We start from the raw sequence: 26,342 nt of genomic DNA on the forward strand, positions 1-26,342 counted from the left end.
TCCATTAAGGACACACACACACACACACACACACGCACAAGCACACGCACACACACAAGCACACACACACAAGTTCAGCCTAATAAGGTAATAGAATAACTAACTTTGGTGATTATATAACCTGATGGAGGTAATAAATAATAGGTTAAAAAAATATATTTTATATAAAACAATTAGAACACTAAAAATATATAATAATATATATAAAATAATACATTATGTTTTAAATAATATTTAGGTATTATTTAATTGCTTAAAAACTTTTATGATTGTTTTATTGTTTTAATGATAGATGCCTAATTGTCCACATGTTTATAAAAATATTATTTTAAAATATTTGTTTGTTAGTCTGAAGATTTAAAAAAAAAAAAAAAAAAAAAAATTATATTAATAACTTGATAAAACAGTTCATTTTGCAAATTGCCCTCCATATTTGAAATCTTCATTTCGTCCAGTGTGGAGTTCCTCAGGGTTCTGTCGGAGAGCCCCTCTCAAAGCAAAACGAGCTCACGCCTACATTTTTTTCTTTTCTTTTTTTTTTTTTTACAATTTTAGTCATCACGAACAACCCACGCAAAATAAACAAAACATTTTTTATAGAGTCACAATCATGATGTGCTTTTTTTTTTTTTCCAGTCTTGTAAAATTGCATTGTGATTTTTGTTATTGGAATGTTCATTCTGATATTATGATTTATTTGTAGTACAAACAATGATTACAACGCGCGCGCACACACACACACACACACACACACACACACACACTCACACACACACACACACACACACACACACACACACACACACAGTCTTGTATTTGTTACCTTCTTCAGACCTCTGAAAAATGCCTACCTCTACAGAACCACCCTTTCTAGATATATAAAGATTTGTATTTACAACATTAATAACATATACATAATATGTAAATATAAAAAAGGTAAGCTTTTAGTAAAAACAAATATTGTTGAATTTTTTGTTTGTAATTGGTTTTTAATCTTCATTATTTACTTCAAGTTATTACAGTATGTCTCTAAATAAATTTTTCTAGATTTTTTAAAATTAATTTTGGCCAAAAGGGGCGCATTTTAATTTCTTACACATGCTTGTTATTACTTATGTTGGCCAGAGGGGGAGCACTTCAAGTTTTTACACACACTTGTTATTACATATGTTGACCAGAGGGGGAGCACTTCAAGTTTTTACACACACTTGTTATTTCTTAAGTTGACCAGAGGGGGAGCACTTTTAAAACCGACACAAAGGCAATTAAAAAAATCCCTCCTTTTTGTGACCACTCTCATTTTGATATATTTCACCAACAGGGGTGGAAATGAGATCTTTATTTTTTGCTTTTTGTAATATGCTTAAGGCTGATGACAAACGAGTCATGGACCACAGGTGGCCCCTGTACCGCACTTTGGGCAATACAGTTAGCTGTAGAAGCTAATTGTTAATGGCCACTATAGTCTTAGTACCGTAGTGTATTTGTTCATCCTACGGTCACATATGGGACGCGGGTTGTCTTACGTCAGCACCGGAAGTCGTAAAATCCGCTGTTTAACTGGCGGGTTTTTTCGGGGATGAATAGGGAAGTCCTTCTTTAGCTGCCGTCTTGTTTTATCATACATTACTGCCTTTGCACCTGTCAATGTTTACTTTTGTATGCACATTAAATCAACAAAAATCCCTGAATTTGGAGCAATGTTCACAGACTCTAATATTTGGCTCTCTATTAGACGCAATGGTTTTCCATATTGGGACCATGATTTCGGTCCTAACTTGTTCACCGGTCCTCATATGGAAGGTACTTATCCTTGTTTTAATTTAGCCTAATAAAGTAACGGAAAAACAAACTAACTTTGGTGATTATGTAACCTAGTTCAGTGTTTTTCAATCTTTTTTGAGACAAGGCACATTTTTTGCGTTGAAAAAATCCGGAGGCACACCACCAGCAGAAATCATAAACTCTGTTGACAGTAAAAAGTCGTTGTCGCAATTGTTGGATATGAATTTAAACCATAACCAACCATGCATCACTATAGCTCTTGTCTCAAAGTAGGTGTACCGGTACTGTCGCCACCTGTCACATCACCCCCTGACTTATTTGGAGTTTTTTGCTGTTTTCCTGTGTGTAGTGTTTTAGTTCTTGTCTTGCGCTCCTATTTTGGTGGCTTTTTCTCTTTTTTTGGTATTTTCCTGTAGCAGTTTCATGTCTTATGTTTCCCGCATCTACTTTGTTTTAGCAATCATGAATATTTCAGTTGTTTTTATCCTTCTTTGTGGGGACATTGTTGATTGTCATGTCATGTTCGGATGTACTTTGTGGACGCCGTCTTTGCTCCACAGTAAGTCTTTGCTGTCGTCCAGCATTCTGTTTTTGTTTACTTTGTAGCAAGTTCAGTTTTACTTTCGTTCTGCATAGCCTTCCCTAAGCTTCAATGCCTTTTCTTAGCGGCACTCACCTTTTGTTTATTTTTGGTTTAAGCATAAGACACCTTTTTACCTGCCTTTACAAAGCAATTAGCTACCAGCTGCCACCTACTGAAATGGAAGAGTATAACACGGTTACTCTGCCGAGCTCTGGACAGCACCGACACTCAACAACAACAAACTTTTCAGACTATAATTACTGGTTTGCAAAAAATGTTTTTAACCCAAATATATGAAATTAGATAATCTCCCACGGCACAGCAGACTGTATCTCACGGCACACTAGTGTGCCGCGGCACAGTGGTTGAAAAACACTGACCTAGTGGAGTTATAGTAAATAAGTAATAGGTTAAATAATGACTTTTATAAAACAATAAAAATAATACAAAATATGTAATAATACATATAAATAAGACATTATATATTATATAAATAATGAGTATTTATGTATTATTTAACTACTTAAAAATGTTAATTATTTTAAAACAATTTAAAATAATATATGCGTAATTATCGTTCATAAAAATATTATTTTAGAATATATTTTGTTAGCCTGCAATTTAAAAAAAAAATGTTTTATTCTAAAAAAAATAGGAAAAAAATCACATAAATAACTTGATAAAACTGTTTATTTCGCAAATTGCCTTCCCTATTTGAAGTCTTCATTTCGTCCAGTGTGGAGTTCCTCAGGGTTTCGTCGGAGAGCCCCTCTCAAAGCAAAACGTGCTCGTTCATTTGCTGTTTTTACGCTTCTTTCTTTTACGTCCTTCAAGGCTACACGTTTTTTTTTTTTTTACATTTTTAGTCATTGTTAACAACCCGCTTTTTATATATATATATTGATATTTTCTGTAATAAAACATCAGTCTAGTAAAACTTCATTTTTTAGTGAAAAAAATACAGATTTTTGTTATTTGCATGTTATGATATTATGATTTATTTGTAGTATAAACCATGAATTCAATCGCTCGCACGCGCACACACACACACACACACACACACACACACACACACACACACACACACACACACACACACACACACACACACACACACACACACACACACACACACACGCACACATGCACACACACAAACAGCAACACAGTGCAGTGAGTGTGGATAAAAAAAACATATTCCCACTTTCAGGCCAACTATTCGTTCTCTTTGTGTTTATTTTTATCCTGTTTTAAGGCTTTTATCCAGCAGGTAAGTGTCACACAAAGTTAGTGGGAACAAAAACTACACAAGCATGTTCCATTCGGGAGATTCCGTGAAGACGCCAGCATGTTACGTCCCGTCTCCTTTTCAACTGCCATTAAAATCAATTCTGCTTTGCAATCAATGATTCATGTTGTCTTTTTTTGATAAGTATACTTCAATAAGTATACTTCGGTAGGTATACTTCATACACATATATATACTATGTACTAGGGCTGGGCGATACAACGATATCAATATCAGACATGACTTTTTGATCTCATAATTTCGATTTTTTTTTATCTCATAATTTCAACTTTGTATCTCATACTTATTTTTATCTCAAAATGTTGACCTTTTTATGTCATAATATCGATTTGTATCTCATAATTTAAACTTTGTATCTAATAGTTATTTTTTATCTTATAATTTCGACCTTTTTATGTCATAATATAAATTTTTATCTCATAATTTCAACTTTGTATCTCATACTTATTATTTGTTATTTCATAATTTCAACTTTTTAGTTACTTATCTTGTAATTTTTACTTTTTAACTCACAATTATAAATTGTTATCTCATTATTTCAACTCTGTTTCTCATAATTTCAACTTTGTATTTCATACTTTTTATTTGTATCTCATTATTTCGACTTTTTAGCTCATAATTATGAGTTACCTATCCCACAAATTCGACATTTTATCTCACAATTATGAATTTTTATCTCAAAATTTCAACTTTGTATCTAATACTTATTTTTTATCACATAATTTCGACTTTTTATCTCATAATTTCAACTATGTATCTTAGACATTTTTTAATCTCATAATTTCGACCTTTTTGTATCATAATATTGATTTTTATTTCATAATTTCAACTTTGTATCTCATACTTATTATTTGTTCTCTCATAATTTAGACTTTTTAGCTCATAATTATTAGTTACTTATCTCATGATTTTGATGAATTGATTTGGATCTTTTATCTCATAGTTTAAATTTTTTGATCCAATAATTTTGACTTTTTATCTCGTCATTAGAATGATCTCAAAATGTTAATTATCTAATAATTATGACTTTTTACTTCATAATTTAGATTTATATTTCCTAATTTCGACATTTTCTTTTCTTAATTTGGACTTTTTTTTCATAATTTCGATTTTTTTTAATCTCATAATTTCGATTTTTTTTTTTCCATCTCATAATTATGACGTTTTATCTCATAACTATGACTTTTCATCTCATAATTATGACTTTTTAATCACATAATTATGAATATTTATCTCACAATTTTGACTTTTTATTTCCTAATTTGGCCTTTTTTTCTCATAATTTCTATTTTTTTAATCTCATTATTTCGATGTTTTATTTCTTAATTTGTACTTTTTATCTCTTAATTTCGATTTTTTTTTTTTTTTTAATCCAATAATTTGGACTTTTTATCTTGTCATTAGAATGGTCTCAACATTTTAAAGTTAAAGTACCAATGATTGTCACACACACACACACTAGGTGTGGTGAAATTATTCTCTGCATTTGACCCATCACCCTTGATCACCCCCTGGGAGGTGAGGGGAGCAGTGAGCAGCAGCAGTGGCCGCGCCCGGGAATCATTTTTGGTGATTTAACCCCCAATTCCAACCCTTGATGCTTAATTATCTAATAATCATGACTTTTTACTTCATAATTTAGATTTATATTTCCTAATTTTGACATTTTCTTTTCTTAATTTATACTTTTTTTCCTCATAATTTTGATTTTTTTTTAAATCTCATAATTAGAATGATCTCATAATTATAACTATTTAGTAATTATGATTTGATTTTTTTTTTATCTCCATCCATCCATCCATTTTCTACCGCTTGTCCTTTTCGGGGTTGTGGGGGGTGCAGGAGCCTATTTCTGCCTACAAGTCATTTTCATCTCATAATTTCACATTTTTATCTCGATTAATCTTCAACTTTCTATGACATTTTATCTTATAAGTATGATATTGTATATCATCAATAAACACGTATGGGATGATATCGGCGAGCACGTCAAATGTGTGATATCAGTGCGATACGAGCAGCGACCCTAGCCAGTTAGCCATCTAAATGTCCTCCAATTAGCACACAATTTCTTCTATTTTAGTCAACTCATTTACAAAAGGTAAACACCTGAGGCTATGGGCTACTAGGAAAGAGCAGCTACACCGCAGCTAAGCACACAAGAGCACCAAGCTAGACCTGCGTAATAATCATTGAACAATATTTTCATTCCTGATGCCTCCCATTCGCTCCTTTTTTAATTGTGAATTGCAACCACTTGCGTTAGTCCCTCCTTGAAAAGCTCGGCCCCTGGCTGCCGACTCTCTGTCCGTCCCCTCAAAGTGTGTTTTGGTCACAGCAAAATGGACCCCCGCTGTCACCGGACTGTAATGACTCTGCGTGTGTGTGTGTGGGTGTGTGTGTGTGTGTGTGTGTGTGTGTGTGTGTGGTCCCCAGCAGTGACAAGGACGACCTCTGACATATGCAAATGTCTCCTGGTTCCAGCAGCACAGGCGGAGAATGTCTGCACTTGTTTACCCCTTCATGTTTGTGTGCGCTCACTTGTATCCTCCTTCTTGTTGTTTTTCCATGTTTCATTTTTTCTTACATACTACGACGTCATGCCAGGACCACGCATGTTGTCATGGTAACAGCACATCGGCTATTTGGAGGGCTGGCATGTTGGCGACAACAACTCGTAAATGTAAGGACGGTGAAAGGAGGAAAAGATACTGACTGTATATTTATATTATTGTCTTCTTTTGATTAGTTTTTACTTAATTTACAGAGGTTTTTTTTATTTATTTATTCATTTACTTATACATCTTAATATTTTTACATTTATTTGTATTATTGCTACTTTGAATGCATTTTTTTTTTTTACCAGTTTTTATTATATTATTAGTAGAGATGTCCGATAATATCGGCCGATAAATGCTTTAAACATGTAATATCGGAAATAATCAATATCGGTTTTTAATTATCGGTATTGTTTTTTTTTATTTTTGTTTTTTTTATCAAATCAACATAAAAAACACAAGATACACTTACAATTAGTGCACCAACCCAAAAAACCTCCCTCCCCCATTTACACTCATTCACACAAAAGGGTTGTTTCTTTCTGTTATTAATATTATGGTTCCTACATTATATATCAAAATATATCAATACAGTCAGCAGGAATACAGTCCGTAAGCACACATGATTGTGCGTGCTGCAGGTCCACTAATAGTACTAACCTTTAACAGTTCATTTTAACAAATTTTCATTAATTACTAGTTTCTATGTAACTGTTTTTACTTTATTTTTTATTCCAGAAAATGTTTTAAATTTATTTATCTTATTTTATTTTATTCATTTTTAAAAAAAAGGACTTTATCTTCACCATACCTGGTTGTCCAAATTAGGCATAATAATGTGTTAATTCCACGACTGTATATATCGGTATCGGTTGATATCGGTATCTGTAATTAAGAGTTGGACAATATCGGAATATCGGCAAAAAAGCCATTATCGGACACCTCTAATTATTAGGAACAGTACATGAAATATATTTGTTTGTAAAATGATAGCATGCTAACATTAGCGTGCTGACTTTTTAAGCCAATTTTGCCGCCATACATTTCAGAGTCATATAATTTATAGCTAACACATGTTAACGTTTTAGTCAAATTTGCAAGCGTACACCTCAGAGTCATATACCTTGGCACTTGACAAATGCTAACTTTTTTTTAGCCAATTTTACAAGCAGACATCTCAGAGTCATATAACTTGGTACTTGACACATGCTAACTTTCTAGATAAGTAAATGAATTAAGATGAATAAAAGATGAAGACAACACTTTTTGCACCATGACTAGGGAAGGTTGTTTGCATTGGGTCATATAAGTGAATGCTGCACATTCATTGAACAACAACTTGTTCCAGTAGATGGTGACACAATGGCGGCGTCAAAAAGGCCAGACTTTTCAAATGAATTAAATCTCCTTGCAGGCAAGAATTCTTATCAAACTCAATGAGGTCTCGGGGGCCAATTTGAACACGTCGCCGGACCGCACTTGGCCCCACGGGCTATAGTTTGGACACCTCTGTTGTAGAGCATTAATATTGAGGCGCTTGTGTATTGATACTGTGCTCTCATTTTGTGCAACTCTTGTTCATAATGATGTCGGGGAATAGAAATACCCCGTATTTTATACGCGTGCGCGCGTGTGTGTGTGTGTGTGTGTGTGTGTGTGTGTGTGTGTGTGTGTGTGTGTGTGTGTGTGTGTGTGTGTGTGTCTTACTGGGATCAGACTTGGAGAAGGTGTCTCTGTCCAGGAGGCTCCTGAAAGACAGGAGAAGAAGAATGAGCAAGAAGACAAACGTGAAACGCGATTGAAAGGTGGGTAATTGATGAGCCTTTTGAACTGCTTTTGTGCATTTCTGCACCGTGCTGGGGACACTCAGGGCTGTCTGTGGCTTCATGTCAATATTTGCCTGTACTTATTTGACTCATTATGGGTGTCCAAAAAAGAATTTGATGTTCCGATTAATCGATTAATCACGATTAATCGATTTAAAAACAAAACAAAAAACGATTTAATTTTTTTCTTTTCTTTCCTAGTTTATTATTTTGATTTGATTTTGTATATCATTTTTGTGGGGTACTTGTTTGACATGTGTTTAATTGTATTTCTGCACTGTATTTGTCAAAAATCCAATAAACAAATGTCAAAAGTCATGATTTTTAGGTTTAAACGAATACAATTAGATAAAATGCTAGCATGAATTGTTAGCATGTTAGAATAGGCTACTTCTAAGATGACGCCAAGTATCAAAAGCCACGTTTTTTTAGGTTTAAACGGATACAATTAGCAAATATGCAAGCATAAAATGTTAGCGTGCTAATGTTAGCATGATAACATAGGAAAAAATAGCATACTTCTAAGATAGCGACAAGCATCAAGTGCCATGTTCTTGAGGTTTAAATTAATACAATTATCTGTAATATCAGCATAAAATGTTGGCATACTAATGTTAACACGATAATATAAAAACAGTATAGAAAGCCAGGAGTTTTAGATTTCAACAAATAAAATGTGCAAAAATGCTAGCATAACAGGTTAGCATGTTCACATTAACATAACATAGGAGAAGTTTGCATATTTCTAATATGGTGGAGAGGGTCAAAATCCATGATTTTTATGTTTTTTTATGAAAAATGCTAGTTTAACTGTAACACAGAAGAAGTTAGCATACTTCTGTGACGGCGAGCTATTAATAGAGCTAAATAAGAGCTAACATGAAATGTTGGAATGCCAACATGACAACAAGAACTTTTAAGGTGGCATCAAGTATCAAAATCCTTGATTTTTAGGGTTTGCACAAAAAATTATGAAAAAAAATGCAAACATAAAATGTTAACATGGTAACGTCGAAAAATTTTGCATTCTTCTAAAATGGCGACAAATTTTTGGTGATTAATCGTGATTACTCGATTAATCACGATTAATCGATTTAAAAAAAGATTTTAACTTATTTTTTTCTTTCCTAGTTTATTATTTTAATTTGATTTTGTATATAATTTTTGTGGGGTACTTGTTTGAGGGAGGGGAGAAAATATTTCTGCACTGTATTTGTCAAAAATCCAATAAACAAACGTTTTTTTGTTGTTGTTTTTTTTTTAAAGTGAAGCTTCTTGAATATTTCAGGCGAGCAGCAGCCGAGGAGGAGAAAAGAGAAGAAGAAGAAAAAGGAGGAGGATGATGGTTTCTCTCTGGTTTGTGTCCCTCAGCATCAAATTTACATGACGTCGCCATCTTGGCTGGCTGGCTAAGCAGCAGCAGAAGTAAGAAAAGGAGGAAGTGCGGCGATACGGTGCAGCAGCCTCGAGGATTGGCCGATACTGATCCCGACATCAGCATGAATCGTGCATACCTGTATTATTACAGGTAATAATGTCAGCTGTGAAAATATAAATAATTATGCTGTCTTTAGGTCGTGTTAGCGAGTCGCTATCATGTTAGCTCGTGTCTTCATGTATTGTTTCTGGATCATCATCACTGATCCCAGATGATACCAACACTTTATCAATGCTTTATGCTAGCATTTTAGCTCTTTTTGATCATTTCAACCTAAAATGTGTGGATTTTGAACCCTTGCATCATCTTGCTAACTGTAACATGCTAACATTAGCATGTATTTTTTTTCAGCTGATTTCATTTAAACCTAAAAATCATGAATTTAAAGACTTTGTGCCATCTGAAAAGTACACTAACCATTTCTATGGTATCGTTAGCATTTTAGCTAATTTTATTCTTTTAAACCAAAAATTAACGACTTTTGATACTTGGCGCCATCTGAGAAGTACGCTAACTTTTTCTATGTTATCATGCTAACATTAGCAAGCTAACGCTATATGCTTAAATTTTGGCTAACTTTATTGAAACCAAAAAAATCATGACTTTTGATACTTGGCGCCATCTGAGAATTACGCTAACTTTTTCTATGTTATCATGCTAACATTAGCAAGCTAATGCTAAATGCTTAAATGTTGGCTAACGTTATTGAAACCAAAAATATCATGACTTTTGATACTTGGCACCATCTTAGAAGTACGCTTACTTTTTTAATGTTATCATGCTAACAATTTATGCTCACATTTTAGCTGATTATATTAATTTAAACCTAAAAATCATGACTTTTTTTAGCTGATTTCATTTGAACCTAAAAATCATGACTTTTGATACTTTGCGCCATCTTTAGAGTACACTAACCATTTATATGGTATCGTTAGCATTTTCGCTAATTTTATTCTTTTAAACCTAAAATTCACGACTTTTGATAATTGCCGCCATCTGAGAATTACGCTGACTTTTTCTATGTTATCATGCTAACATTAGCCAGCTAAGGCTTTTATGCTTAAATTTTGGCTATCTTTATTGAAACCAAAAAATTATGGCTTTTGATTCTTGGCGCCATCTTTGAAGTACGCTAACTTTTTCTATGCTATCATGCTAACATTTTATGCTCACATTTTAGCTGATTATATTCATTTAAACCTAAAAATCATGACTTTTGATACTTTGCGCCATATTAAAAGTACACTAACATTTTCTATGGCTTCGTTAGCATTTTAGCTAATTTTATTCTTTTAAACCTAAAATTCCCAACTTTTGATACTTGGCGCCATCTTAGAAGTACGCTTACTTTTTCTATGTTATCATGCTAACATTAGCAAGCTAACGCTATTTGCTTAAATTTTGGCTACCTTAATTGGAAACCAAAAAATGATGGCTTTTGATACTTGGCGCCATCTTAGAAGTACACTAACTTTTTCTATGTTATCATGCTAACATTTTATGCTCACATTTTAGCTGATTATATTCATTTAAACCTAAAAATCATGACTTTTGATACTTTGTGCCATCTTAAAAGTACACTAACATTTTCTATGGCTTCGTTAGCATTTTAGCAAATTTTATTCTTTTAAACCTAAAATTCCCAACTTTTGATACTTGGCGCCATCTAAGAAGTACGCTTACTTTTTCTATGTTATCATGCTAACATTAGCAAGCTAACGCTATATGCTTAAATTTTGGCTACCTTTATTGAAACCAAAAAATCATGATTTTTGATACTAGGCACCATCTAAGAAGTATGCTAACTTTTTATATGTTATCATGCTAACATTAGCAAGCTAACGCTATATGCTTAAATTTTGGCTAACTTTATTGAAACCAAAAAAATCATGACTTTTGATACTTGGCGCCATCTTAGAAGTACGATAACTCTTTCTATGTTATCATGCTAACATTAGCAAGCTCACACTTTATGCTTAAATTTTGGCTAACTTTATTGAAACCAAAAAAATCCTGACTTTTGATACTTGGCGCCATCTTAGAAGTACGCTAACTTTTTCTATGTTATCATGCTAATGTTAGCAAGCTAATGCTTTATGCTTAAATTTTGGCTAACTTTATTGAAACCAAAAAAATCATGACTTTTGATATTTGGCGCCATCTTAGAAGTACGCTAACTTTTTCTATGTTATCATGCTAACATTAGCAAGCTAACGCTATATGCTTAAATTTTGGCTAACTTTATTGAAACCAAAACAATCATGACTTTTGATGCTTGGCGCCATCTTAGAATTACGCTAACTTTTTCTATGTTATCATGCTAACATTAGCAAGCTAACGCTAAATGCTTACATTTTGGCTAGCTTTATTTAAAACCAAAAAAATCATGACTTTTGATACTTGGCGCCATCTTAGAAGTACGCTAACTTTTTCTATGTTATCATGCTAACGTTAGCAGGTTAACGCTATATGCTTCAATTTTGGCTAGCTTTATTGAAACCAAAAAATCATGGCTTTTGATACTTGGCGCCATCTAAGAAGTACGCTTACTTTTTCTATGTTGTCATGCTAACATTAGCAAGCTAACGCTATATACTTAAATTTTGGCTACCTCTATTGGAAACTAAAAAATGATGGCTTTTGATACTTGGCGCCATCTTAGAAGTACACTAACTTTTTCTATGTTATCATGCTAACATTTTATGCTCATATTTTAGCTGATTATATTCATTTACCTAAAAATAATAACTTTTAATACTTTGCGCCATCTTAAAAGTCCACTAACATTTTCTATGGTATCGTTAGCATTTTAGCTAATTTTATTCTTTTAAACCTAAAATTCACGACTTTTGATACTCTGCGCATCAAAGAAGTACGCTTACTTTTTCTACGTTATCATGCTAACATTAGCAAGCTAACGCTATATGCTTAAATTTTGGCTACCTTTATTGAAACCAAAAAATCATGATTTTTGATACTAGGCACCATCTAAGAAGTACGCTAACTTTTTATATGTTATCATGCTAACATTAGCAAGCTAACGCTATATGCTTCAATTTTGGCTAGCTTTATTGAAACCAAAAAATCATGGCTTTTGATACTTGGCGCCATCTAAGAAGTACGCTTACTTTTTCTATGTTATCATGCTAACATTAGCAAGCTAACGCTTTATGCTTAAATTTTGGCTAACTTTATTGAAACCAAAAAAATCATGACTTTTGATACTTGGCGCCATCTAAGAAGTACGCTAACGTTTTCTATGTTATCATGCTAACATTTTATACTCACATTTTAGCTGATTATATTCATTTAAACCTAAAAATCATGACTTTTGATACTTTGCGCCATCTTAAAAGTACACTAACATTTTCTATGGCTTCGTTAGCATTTTAGCTAATTTTATTCTTTTAAACCTAAAATTCCCAACTTTTGATACTTGGCGCCATCTAAGAAGTACGCTTACTTTTTCTATGTTGTCATGCTAACATTAGCAAGCTAACGCTATATACTTAAATTTTGGCTACCTCTATTGGAAACTAAAAAATGATGGCTTTTGATACTTGGCGCCATCTTAGAAGTACACTAACTTTTTCTATGTTATCATGCTAACATTTTATGCTCACATTTTAGCTGATTATATTCATTTACCTAAAAATAATAACTTTTAATACTTTGCGCCATCTTAAAAGTCCACTAACATTTTCTATGGTATCGTTAGCATTTTAGCTCATTTTATTCTTTTAAACCTAAAATTCACGACTTTTGATACTCTGCGATACTTGGCTACCTTTATTGAAACCAAAAAATCATGATTTTTGATACTAGGCACCATCTAAGAAGTACGCTAACTTTTTATATGTTATCATGCTAACATTAGCAAGCTAACGCTATATGCTTAAATTTTGGCTAACTCTATTGAAACCAAAAAAATCATGACTTTTGATACTTGGCGCCATCTTAGAAGTACGATAACTCTTTCTATGTTATCATGCTAACATTAGCAAGCTCACACTTTATGCTTAAATTTTGGCTAACTTTATTGAAACCAAAAAAATCCTGACTTTTGATACTTGGCGCCATCTTAGAAGTACGCTAACTTTTTCTATGTTATCATGCTAATGTTAGCAAGCTAATGCTTTATGCTTAAATTTTGGCTAACTTTATTGAAACCAAAAAAATCATGACTTTTGATATTTGGCGCCATCTTAGAAGTACGCTAACTTTTTCTATGTTATCATGGTAACATTAGCAAGCTAATGCTATATGCTTAAATTTTGGCTAACTTTATTGAAACCAAAAAAATCATGACTCTTGATGCTTGGCGCCATCTTAGAATTACGCTAACTTTTTCTATGTTATCATGCAAGCTAACGCTAAATGCTTAAATTTTGGCTAGCTTTATTTAAAACCAAAAAAATCATGACTTTTGATACTTGGCGCCATCTTAGAAGTACGCTAACTTTTTCTATGTTATCATGCTAACGTTAGCAAGCTAACGCTATATGCTTAAATTTTGGCTACCTTTATTGAAACCAAAAAATCATGATTTTTGATACTAGGCACCATCTAAGAAGTACGCTAACTTTTTATATGTTATCATGCTAACATTAGCAAGCTAACTCTATATGCTTAAATTTTGGCTAACTCTATTGAAACCAAAAAAATCATGACTTTTGATACTTGGCGCCATCTTAGAAGTACGATAACTTTTTCTATGTTATCATGCTAACATTAGCAAGCTCACACTTTATGCTTAAATTTTGGCTAACTTTATTGAAACCAAAAAAATCCTAACTTTTGATACTTGGCGCCATCTAAGAAGTACGCTTACTTTTTCTATGTTGTCATGCTAACATTAGCAAGCTAACGCTATATACTTAAATTTTGGCTACCTCTATTGGAAACTAAAAAATGATGGCTTTTGATACTTGGCGCCATCTTAGAAGTACACTAACTTTTTCTATGTTATCATGCTAACATTTTATGCTCACATTTTAGCTGATTATATTCATTTACCTAAAAATAATAACTTTTAATACTTTGCGCCATCTTAAAAGTCCACTAACATTTTCTATGGTATCGTTAGCATTTTAGCTCATTTTATTCTTTTAAACCTAAAATTCACGACTTTTGATACTCTGCGATACTTGGCTACCTTTATTGAAACCAAAAAATCATGATTTTTGATACTAGGCACCATCTAAGAAGTACGCTAACTTTTTATATGTTATCATGCTAACATTAGCAAGCTAACGCTATATGCTTAAATTTTGGCTAACTCTATTGAAACCAAAAAAATCATGACTTTTGATACTTGGCGCCATCTTAGAAGTACGATAACTCTTTCTATGTTATCATGCTAACATTAGCAAGCTCACACTTTATGCTTAAATTTTGGCTAACTTTATTGAAACCAAAAAAATCCTGACTTTTGATACTTGGCGCCATCTTAGAAGTACGCTAACTTTTTCTATGTTATCATGCTAATGTTAGCAAGCTAATGCTTTATGCTTAAATTTTGGCTAACTTTATTGAAACCAAAAAAATCATGACTTTTGATATTTGGCGCCATCTTAGAAGTACGCTAACTTTTTCTATGTTATCATGGTAACATTAGCAAGCTAATGCTATATGCTTAAATTTTGGCTAACTTTATTGAAACCAAAAAAATCATGACTCTTGATGCTTGGCGCCATCTTAGAATTACGCTAACTTTTTCTATGTTATCATGCAAGCTAACGCTAAATGCTTAAATTTTGGCTAGCTTTATTTAAAACCAAAAAAATCATGACTTTTGATACTTGGCGCCATCTTAGAAGTACGCTAACTTTTTCTATGTTATCATGCTAACGTTAGCAAGCTAACGCTATATGCTTAAATTTTGGCTACCTTTATTGAAACCAAAAAATCATGATTTTTGATACTAGGCACCATCTAAGAAGTACGCTAACTTTTTATATGTTATCATGCTAACATTAGCAAGCTAACTCTATATGCTTAAATTTTGGCTAACTCTATTGAAACCAAAAAAATCATGACTTTTGATACTTGGCGCCATCTTAGAAGTACGATAACTTTTTCTATGTTATCATGCTAACATTAGCAAGCTCACACTTTATGCTTAAATTTTGGCTAACTTTATTGAAACCAAAAAAATCCTGACTTTTGATACTTGGCGCCATCTTAGAAGTACGCTAACTTTTTCTATGTTATCATGCTAATGTTAGCAAGCTAATGCTTAAATTTTGGCTAACTTTATTGAAACCAAAAAAATCATGACTTTTGATATTTGGCGCCATCTTAGAAGTACGCTAACTTTTTCTATGTTATCATGCTAACATTAGCAAGCTAACGGTATATGCTTAAATTTTGGCTAACTTTATTGAAACCAAAAAAATCATGACTTTTGATACTTGGCGCCATCTGAGAATTACGCTAACTTTTTCTATGTTATCATGCTAATGTTAGCAGGCTAACGCTATATGCTTCAATTTTGCCTAGCTTTATTGAAACCAAAAAATCATGGCTTTTGATACTTGGCGCCATCTTAGAAGTACCCTATCTGGTCACGGGCCAGCATGCTAAAGTTAGCATGCTAAAGTTAGCATGCTAACGTTTCATGCTAGCGTTTTAGCTCCTTTTGATCTTGCTTTACCTATAGTGATGAGTGATATCACTCTCTTCTTTGTGTGTGTGTGTGTGTGTGTGTGTGTGTGTGTGTGTGTGTGTGTGTGTGTGTGTGTGTGTGTGTGTGTGTGTGTGTGTGTGTTCGCACCTGAGGGCTTCCACCTGGTGAAGATGGGAGACTCTTAGAAATGAATAACTAAAAAAAAAAAACCCGTCAGGAGGCCCCAGTTGAAAGTCTCATCAAACATTTAGAGGCGCGTCCTCTGGACAGCAGAATCACATTTGGAATCCCACCAGTGACATCACGCGCTCGCCGTAACATGGCCGCCTGTGGCGTTAAGTAGCTTCATGTTAGCAAGATCGGCCCACAAAGACAAAGACACGGTTCTATTCGGAGACAAGTATGTTATATAATGTATATTTATCTTGATTTAGTAGTTATTAACATTATCATTATTAGTTATTTTTATCTGCTCTGCATGGAAAACACAAACAAAACAGATAGAAGAGTGATATTTACCAGCGGTCTTGAACGCACCATGCTAAAAACAAAGCTAACGATAGCACAAAGGAGGAAAAAAAACTCCATTTGTTTGTCGATGTTTTAAAAAGTAAAGCTTTTAAATCAAGTGTTTCAATCCACGAGGTCGCAACCAGCAGAGGCGCTGTTGAGTCTCGACGGCTTTTTAGACTAAAAAAGGACAAAAAAACGCAGTGGAATCCGTTCAAGTCGGTCCCGTCTTCTTTACTAAAAGCTAGCTTTTTAGCTAAGAGGTCAAAGTCGTCTAGTTACACATTGCCACTTCCTGTTGGGTGGGAAAGTGATCTTCAAAATAAAAGCGCGGCAGTATTACCTGGCTTCTGTACCAAATGCAAAAATGACGCTAATTACCGCGGTTATCTGAGGGTGTGCGAGCAGAATGAAAGAAACTTTGCCACTTGCTGGAAGTTTGCCGAGGAAGTGTAAAAAAAAAAATACAATGTTATTTTACTTTGAAGGAGGTGTTGATCTCGGAGGAAAACACCAGAGGTCTCTGCCCAAGAAACAGCCTGCAGACTTTTTGCTTGGAACTTTTTCTGTCACTGAACACAACAACTATTCCAAAGGCAATACAAGTGCGATAAAATGTTGTATAAAGCTGGCAGCACTCGTGCAGCTTCGGACCAGGACTAGGACACCATCAGCGACATGCGTGCCTATAGGCAGCAGCACTCGTGCAGCCACACACTGTGACGTAGGCAGAAAAATATTATATTGCTACTCACGTGTGTTTAGACAATAATGTTTCCATCAATTCATTTCTTCACTGCCAGCAGCACTCGTGCAGCCAAAGTTGATGATGCTGCCACCGCCATGCCTGACAGCGAACAAATATCTTGCTACTCACCTGCGTTAACAACAATTTAGACAATGTTTCTCTCAATGAACTCTTTCAGTGCTAGCAGCACTCGTGCTGCCTGGATTAAAAGTGCAACCGCTGCCGTTTTGACTGCGGTGGTATTACTAGCAGCACTCGTGTAACCAAGGTTTATGGTGCTACCACCGCCATACTTGACTGTGAAGAATTATCTTGCTACTCACGTGTGGACAGGTATTGAGAGAAACATATTTTGATCAATGAACCGCAGCTCCTCCGGCACTAGCAGCACTCGTGCAACCAAAGTTCATGGTACCACCGTCATGCTTGACTGTGAACAAATATTTTGTTATTTACTTGTGTTTAAAGATATTTAGACAATGTTTCCCTCCATGAACCGCAGCTCCTACCAACATCATTGTTAAATTTCCCTATATGAACCACAGCTTATCCAGCGCTAGCAGCACTCGTGCAGCTAAGGTTCATGGTTCTACCACCATCATTATGACTGTAGTCAATTACCTTGCTAGTCACTTGTGTTGGCTCTTATTTAGACAGTGATGTTTTCTTAAGTGAACCACAGCTCCTCTGGCGCTAGCAGCACTCATGCAACTAAAGTTCACGGTACCACCGCCATGCTTGACTGTGAACAATCACCTTGATAGTCATGTGTGTTGGCGGGTGTTTAGACAATAACCTTTCAGTCAATAAACCGCAGCTTCTCCGGCGCTAGCAGCACTCGTGCAACCAAGGTTTAAATTGCTACCACTGCCATGCTTGACTGTGAATTAATTTTTTGCTACTCACATGTATTGGCAGGTACTTCGACAATAATCTTTCGGTCAATGAACCGCAGCTCCTTTGGCGCTAGCAGCACTCGTGCAACCAAAGTTCATGGTACCACCACCATGCTTGACTGTGAACATTATTTTGCTACTCACTTGTGTTGGCAGGTAGTTAGACAGTAATCTCTCAGTCAATTAATGAACCGCAGCTCCTTTGGCACTAGCAGCACTCGTGCAACCAAAGTTCATGGTACCACCGCCATGCTTGACTGTGAACAAATATCTTGCGACTTACTTGTGTTTAAAGATATTTAGACAGTGTTTCCCTCCATGAACCGCAGCTCCTACCAACATCATTGTTAAATTTCCCTATATGAACCACAGCTCATCCAGCGCTAGCAGCACTCGTGCAGCTAAGGTTCATGGTTCTACCACCATCATTATGACTGTAGTCAATTACCTTGCTAGTCACTTGTGTTGGCTCTTATTTAGACAGTGATGTTTTCTTAAGTGAACCCCAGCTCCTCTGGTGCTAGCAGCACTCCTGCAACCAAAGTTCACGGTACCACCGCCATTCTTGACTGTGAACAATTACCTTGCTACTCATGTGTGTTGGCGGGTATTTAGACAATACAGTAACCTCTCAGTCAATTAATGAACCGCAGCTCCTTTGGCGCTAGCAGCACTCGTGCAACCAACTTTCATGGTGCCACCACCATGTTTGACTGTGAACAAATATCTTGTTACTTACTTGTGTTTAAAGATATTTAGGCAATGTTTCCCACCATGAACCCCAGCTCCTACCAAAATCATTGTTAAATTTCCCTATATGAACCACAGCTCATCCAGCGCTAGCAGCACTCGTGCAGCTAAGGTTCATGGTTCTACCACCATCATTATGACTGTAGTCATTTACCTTGCTAGTCACTTGTGTTGGCTCTTATTTAGACAGTGATGTTTTCTTAAGTGAACCACAGCTCCTCTGGTGCTAGCAGCACTCGTGCAGCCAAAGTTCACGGTACCACCGCCATGCTTGACTGTGAACAATTACCTTGCTACTCATGTGTGTTGGCGGGTAATTAGACAATACAGTAACCTCTCAGTCAATTAATGAACCGCAGCTCCTTTGGCGCTAGCAGCACTCGTGCAACCAACTTTCATGGTGCCACCACCATGTTTGACTGTGAACAAATATCTTGTTACTTACTTGTGTTTAAAGATATTTAGGCAATGTTTCCCACCATGAACCGCAGCTCCTACCAACATCATTGTTAAATTTCCCTATATGAACCACAGCTCATCCAGCGCTAGCAGCACTCGTGCAGCTAAGGTTCATGGTTCTACCACCATCATTATGACTGTAGTCATTTACCTTGCTAGTCACTTGTGTTGGCTCTTATTTAGACAGTGATGTTTTCTTAAGTGAACCACAGCTCCTCTGGTGCTAGCAGCACTCGTGCAGCCAAAGTTCACGGTACCACCGCCATGCTTGACTGTGAACAATTACCTTGCTACTCATGTGTGTTGGCGGGTAATTAGACAATACAGTAACCTCTCAGTCAATTAATGAACCGCAGCTCCTTTGGCGCTAGCAGCACTCGTGCAACCAACTTTCATGGTGCCACCACCATGTTTGACTGTGAACAAATATCTTGCTACTTACTTGTGTTTAAAGATATTTAGACAGTGTTTCCCTCCATGAACCGCAGCTCCTTCGGCGCTGGCAGCACTCGTGCAGCCAAGGTTCATGGTGCCACCATCATTATAACTTGTGTTGGCAGGTATTTAAAGTTAAAGTACCAATGATAGTCACACACACACTAGGTATGGCGAAATTATTCTCTGCATTTGACCCATCACCCTTGATCACCCCCTGGGAGGTGAGGGGAGCAGTGAGCAGCAGCGGTGGCCGCGCCCGGGAATCATTTTTTGTGATTTAACCCCCAATTCCAACCCTTGATGCTGAGTGCCATTTTTATAGTCTCGACTGTGTTGACTTCTTTACAGTGGATCGTAGACCTGCAGCTGCACATTGACTACTCTAAAGTGAACATTAAGGGCAGTCTGTCTCTTCCTTCGCCTCGGCCCCCGGGAAGTCAAACACGCGCTGTGACACACGGCGCGGCCGCCCAGCGGGTCGGCGGGCGGCCTCAATGGCGCCGCATCACAACGCGTCAATTCTTCGACGGCGCGCACTCGCCACCTTTTGTGGCCCCCGAAAGGTCACGACTATCTCGCCGCGTGACCTGTCACGATTCGATTGCGCGACTAATTGTAGGAGTGTGTGTGTGTGTGTGTGTGACAGTGTTAGAGCCCAACAGTCTGTCAATCCTTCTGCTTGAGCGTGCGCGGGAAGCTGTGAGGAAGGCGTCTTCTTCTCCGCACCAACTCTTGTCCACAAGCACACACACGGCAAACAAAAAAATGGCGCAATCACACCGCCCACCTGCCCGTGGGAACGCCGCATGGGGCGCAGGGGGGGGGCACGGAGTGGGGGAGGGGTGGTTATGCGACCGAGGTGCCCACTCTGCCAGCGGCGAAGACGAAAACAAGTCTTCCTGTCGTTCTTAGAGGAGTAAACATTCGCCTCTATGACCATTGCTACACTTAATACAGAGCTGCAGCAGGCACAAAGCATCCTGGGTAATTGGACCGAAATCAACAGGATTCTTGAATGGCCGCGAATCTGACCTGGAACACGACGCCACAAGTCATTAATATTGAAGGGACATGACGTACATAATTATGCATCATATACACACTTTTCACTGAGGGCCACATGGCAATGTGAGTGGCCCTGGGAGGGCCGGATGTAACTGTAAACAACATGTGGTCCATCGACAACATCTTGCTGTGTGGTCAGATGGCGTTAAAGTGTAGAACATGTACTTTATACATACAAATACATAAAATGTATTTAAGGCCACTTAAATGAGGTGGCCAACCACTTTAAATGTTGTCGCGATTCGCATAATATGACGCGGTGGGCCATTTAAATGATGTGGAGGGCCAAGTTAAATAATGAGGTGGTGGGCCACTTTAAATGAAATGGTAGGCCAAACTAAATGCGCTGGTGGGCCACACTAAATGATGAATGAAATTTTGGGCCAAATAAAATGAATTGATGGGCCATTTGAAATGACGTGGTGGGCCAAATTAAATGATGTGGAGGGCCACAATAATTTACATTTTGGGACACTTTATATGAAATGGTGAGCCAAACTAAATGATGTGGTGGGTCAAATTGAATGCTGTGGTCGGACAAATTAAATGACGAGGTGGGCCACACTAATTCACGTTTTGGGCCACTTTATATGAAATGATGGGCCAAACTAAATGATGTGGTGGGTCAAATTGAATGCTGTGGTCGGACAAATTAAATGACGAGGTGGGCCACATTAATTCACGTTTTGGGCCACTTTATATGAAATGGTGGGCCAAACTAAATGATGTGGTGGGTCACCTTAAAGAAAGTGTTGGGCCTCTTTAAAGGATGTGGTGCGTCATTTTAAATGACGTGGTCGGGCATTATTAAATGATGAAGCAGGTCACATTAAATGAAGTGGTGGGCCATGTTAAAGAACGTGGTGGGCCATTTTAAATGACTTGGTCAGCCAAATTAAATGATGAGGTAGACCACATTAAATGAGGTGGTAGGCCAATGTAAATGACATTTTGGGCCAAATTAAATGAAATGGTGGGCCAAACTAAATTATGTGGTGGGCCAAATTAAAGGATGTCGTGGGCCATTTTAAATGACATGGTCAGCCAAATTAAATGATGAGGTAGGCCACATTAAATGATGTGGTGGGCCAGATTTAATTGAAATTGTGGGCCAAATTAGTTGAAATTGTGGGCCAAATTAAACGATCTGGTGGGCTATCTTAAATGACGTGGTGGGCCAGATTAAATGACGTGGTGGGCCATATTAAATGATGTGGCTGGCCACATTAAATGAGCAGGTGGGCCATTTTAAATGAAATGGTAGGCCAAACTAAATGATGTTTTGGGCCACATTATATGAGGTGGTGGGGTTCATTATATGAAATGGTGGGCTACTTTAAAGGATGTGGTGGGCCAAATTAAATTAAATGGTGGGCCACTTTAAATGATGTGGTAGGCCAATTTAAATTATGTGGTGGGCCATTTTAAATGATGTAGTGGGCTACATTAAATGATAGGGTGGGCCAAATTAAATGACCTGGAGGGCCACATTAATGATGTGGTGGGCCACATTGAATAGGGTGGGGGGCCACTTCTAATAATGTGGTGGGCAATTTAAATTAGGTTACCGGGGGGGGGGGGGGGGGGGGTTAATTACGTAATCAGCCACAATAAATTAAGTGGTGGGCCAGGTTAAAAAAGTGGTGGGCCAAAATAAATAATGCGAATGAATGAATGAAGTGGTGGATAGAAAATGGATGGATGGATAAAGTGGTGGATAGAAAATGGATGGATGAAGTGGTGGATAGAAAATGAATGGATGGATGGATGAAGTGGTGGATAGAAAATGGATGGATGGATGGATGGATGAAGTGGTGGATAAAAAATGGGTGGATGAAGTGGTGGATAGAAAATGGACGGATGGATGGATGGATGATGTGGTGGATAGAAAATGGATGGATGGATGAAGTGATGATAGAAAATGGATGGATGGATGAAGTGGTGGATAGAAAATGGATGGATGGATGGATGGATGGATGGATTGAAAATGGATGGATGAAGTGGTGGATAGAAAATGGATGGATGGATGGATGAAGTGATGGATAGAAAATGGATGGGTGGATGGATGAAGTGGTGGATTGAAAATGGATGGATGAAGTGGTGGATATAAAATGGATGATAGATGGATGAAGTGATGATAGAAAATGGATGGATGGATGGATGGATGAAGTGGTGGATAGAAAATGGATGGATGAATGAAGTGGTGGATAGAAAATGGATGGATGGATAAAGTGGTGGATAGAAAATGGATGGATGAAGTGGTGGATAGAAAATGAATGGATGGATGGATGGATGAAGTGGTGGATAGAAAATGGATGGATGGATGGATGGATGAAGTGGTGGATAAAAAATGGGTGGATGAAGTGGTGGATAGAAAATGGATGGATGGATGGATGGATGGATGACGTGGTGGATAGAAAATGGATGGATGGATGGATGGATGGATGGATTGAAAATGGATGGATGAAGTGGTGGATAGAAAATGGATGGATGGATGAAGTGATGGATAGAAAATGGATGGATGGATGAAGTGGTGGATTGAAAATGGATGGATGGATGGATGGATGGATGGATGGATGGATGGATGGATGGATGGATGGATGGATGGAAAATGGATGGATGAAGTGGTGGATAGAAAATGGATGGATGGATGGATGGATGAAGTGATGGATAGAAAATGGATGGATGGATGAAGTGGTGGATTGAAAATGGATGGATGAAGTGGTGGATATAAAATGGATGGATGGATGGATGAAGTGATGGATAGAAAATGGATGGATGGATGAAGTGGTGGATTGAAAATGGATGGATGGATGGATGGATGGATGGATGGATGAAGTGGTGGATAGAAAAAGGATGGAGCCTATCTGGGCCGTGTATATGACAGGTGCGGTGGAGGCAGGAGGTTCCACAGAGGAGGAAGGTGTTCCAATGAAACATGAGGAGGAGAAAAGTCATTTGGGTGGAAGAAGACTTCCTACGTGGTAAAGAAGCAGAACAATCCCTGCACACAAATGAACTCCCAGACTTTTTTTTTTCAGCAAAGCTCCTTGAAAGCTGCTCAAGATGTTCTCCAAATAAGGAGGTCTCACTCTGACGCATTTGAAAGCTCTAAACCAAATCCTTGTGGACCACAGAGTTCCAGCTGCAGCCCGTTTATTGTTTGTCATAAATCCTGCACAGTTTTTATTACTTAAAATGTTTCCGTCCATTTTTACTAATTTCTTTTTTTTATTGTTGAATTACTTACAATATTTTTGTTCCTGTTTTAATCATTTATTCACTGTTTTAGTTCTTTTTTTAAATATATAATTTACTACATGCAATAATTATGTAAATTTGTATTATTTTATTATAGCTTTATTTGTATTTTATTCTTATTTTTTTCTTTCTTTGTTTTATTATTTTATTACTTACAATATTTCTGTCCATTTTCACTAATGTATTTATTATTTTATTATTTGTTTATTTAATTCTTAATTTATTATTATTTTATTAATTACAGTTTATATATAAATTTTCACTCATGTATTTATCATTTTATTATTTGTTAATTTTTTTCTTAATTTATTATTATTTTACTAATTACAATATTTCTGTCTATTTTCACTAATTTATTAATTATCTTATTATGTGTTTGTTTGTTAATTTATCATTATTTTATTACTTACAATATTTCTGTCCATTTTCACTAATGTATTTATTATTTTATTATTTGTTTATTTCGTTCTTAATTTATTATTTTATTAATTACAGTATACATATCCATTTTTACTAATGTATTTATCATTTTATTATTTGTAAAAAAAAATCTTAATTTATTATTATTTTACTAATTACAATATTTCTGTCCATTTTCACTAATTTATTAATTATCTTACTATGTGTTTATTTGTTTCTTAATTCATCATTATTTTATTACTTACAATATTTCTGTCCATTTGACGAATTATTGAATATTTTATTTATAAATGTTTTTGTTAATGTATTTTTATTTTATTATTAACAATATTTATGTCTATTTTCACAAATGTATTTTATTTTTATTTTTTTTTCTTATTACTTATAAAAATATTTATATATATACAGTATTTTTAATTGCTTGTGTAAATAGGCCAACAACAAACTCCATTAACGTTACTATTAGAATTTTCCCAAATGGATATCAGGTATCGGTCCAATATCAGATATCAGCTTACATGTAGAACGTGTGATATCATGTGCGATACAAGCAGTCCTGCAGCGTGTTCACTTGTGCAAAGCTGCTCAGCCAGTTACCATCTAAATGTCCAAGAAGTCATTTGCAAATGGTAAACATGCTAGGCTATATAGGCTACAAGGAGCTAGCACCTACACAACAGCTAAGCACACAATAGCACTCAAGCTAAACATATGTAACAATAAAATGTGATATTAGTCAATATAAACAAGTATCAAATAGTTATAGTTGCACATTATTTACACATACAAAGTCTCCAAGGCATAGTAGAAAAGTATCCAGTAACAAATGTGTCCGCATCATTCAACTTAGTGCATCATGATCTCTACTCGATGAATTATTGTGACCACTAGGTGTCACCAAAATAAAATAAAAATACCACTCCACTTTAATTTAAAGACCGCATAAGTCCATTCCAGACAGCAGCACACATGGTCTGATCTACTAAGAACCAAACAGCGTGGGCAAACTATAAAATAGTGTGTACTATTAGTGGGTGTGTCGCGTGTGATTTACTAAGACTGCGTGTACAACTGATAACTGGTGCAGACCGCCTTATTTAAAGGAAGTTTTAGCGTGCACTATTGGGCTTTTCACCATGGTCAGGAGTTTAGTAGACCAGTTTGTACGTTTTTTAGCGTTCTCCTTGGTGAAGAAGATGACGATGGAGGATGGAGGGAAGAAAAGAGGAGTGGCACATCAAAGCTGCGGTGATTTAGTCCACATGATATTTACCTGTCATTATATTCCGCTGCCTTCACAGTCATTATCTCACCCAGCTTGGAGGACTTTGTCACATCCTCACTTTGTTCCCTTGCAAGGGGGAGTGAGGAGCGAAGGATGAAACGGTGAAGGAGAAGAAGGAGAAAGAAGAGAGCAGACGTCAGAAGACGGAGAGAGGAGGAGAGAGAGAAGACGTGCAGAAGAAATAAGGAGAAGAACGAAGGAGGAAATATGGAGGAAACGTGAGACTGAGAGAAATAGGAAGGCAGAGAAAAGGAGAAGAAATAAAAAAGTGTGTAAAGGAGGAAAAGGAGGAGGAAAAGAAGAAGAAGAAAATAGGAGATGAAGAAGTGAAGGAAAAATAAAAAAGTAAACAAGAAAGAAAGAAAAAAATATTTGTGTTTATT

The 26,342-nt window shown here is 36.2% G+C and overlaps 1 protein-coding gene across 2 annotated transcripts in view; it reads right to left on the reverse strand.

The window, feature by feature from the left end:
* The window catches only part of LOC133572082 (copine-8-like), a 139,964-nt gene that overhangs the window by 109,895 nt on the left and 3,727 nt on the right, over window positions 1-26,342 (reverse strand). The window contains exon 2 of one of the 2 annotated variants that reach the window (XM_061924763.2): window positions 7,943-7,983. In XM_061924763.2, the coding sequence (XP_061780747.1) occupies window positions 7,943-7,983 (41 nt within the window). Of the gene's footprint in view, window positions 1-7,942; window positions 9,044-26,342 lie in introns of those variants that run through there. The other variant, XM_061924762.2, reaches the window with a different exon arrangement.

The sequence above is a fragment of the Nerophis lumbriciformis genome, linkage group LG29, assembly GCF_033978685.3.
Source record: "Nerophis lumbriciformis linkage group LG29, RoL_Nlum_v2.1, whole genome shotgun sequence".
In the NCBI taxonomy this organism is placed as follows: Eukaryota; Metazoa; Chordata; class Actinopteri; order Syngnathiformes; family Syngnathidae; genus Nerophis; species Nerophis lumbriciformis.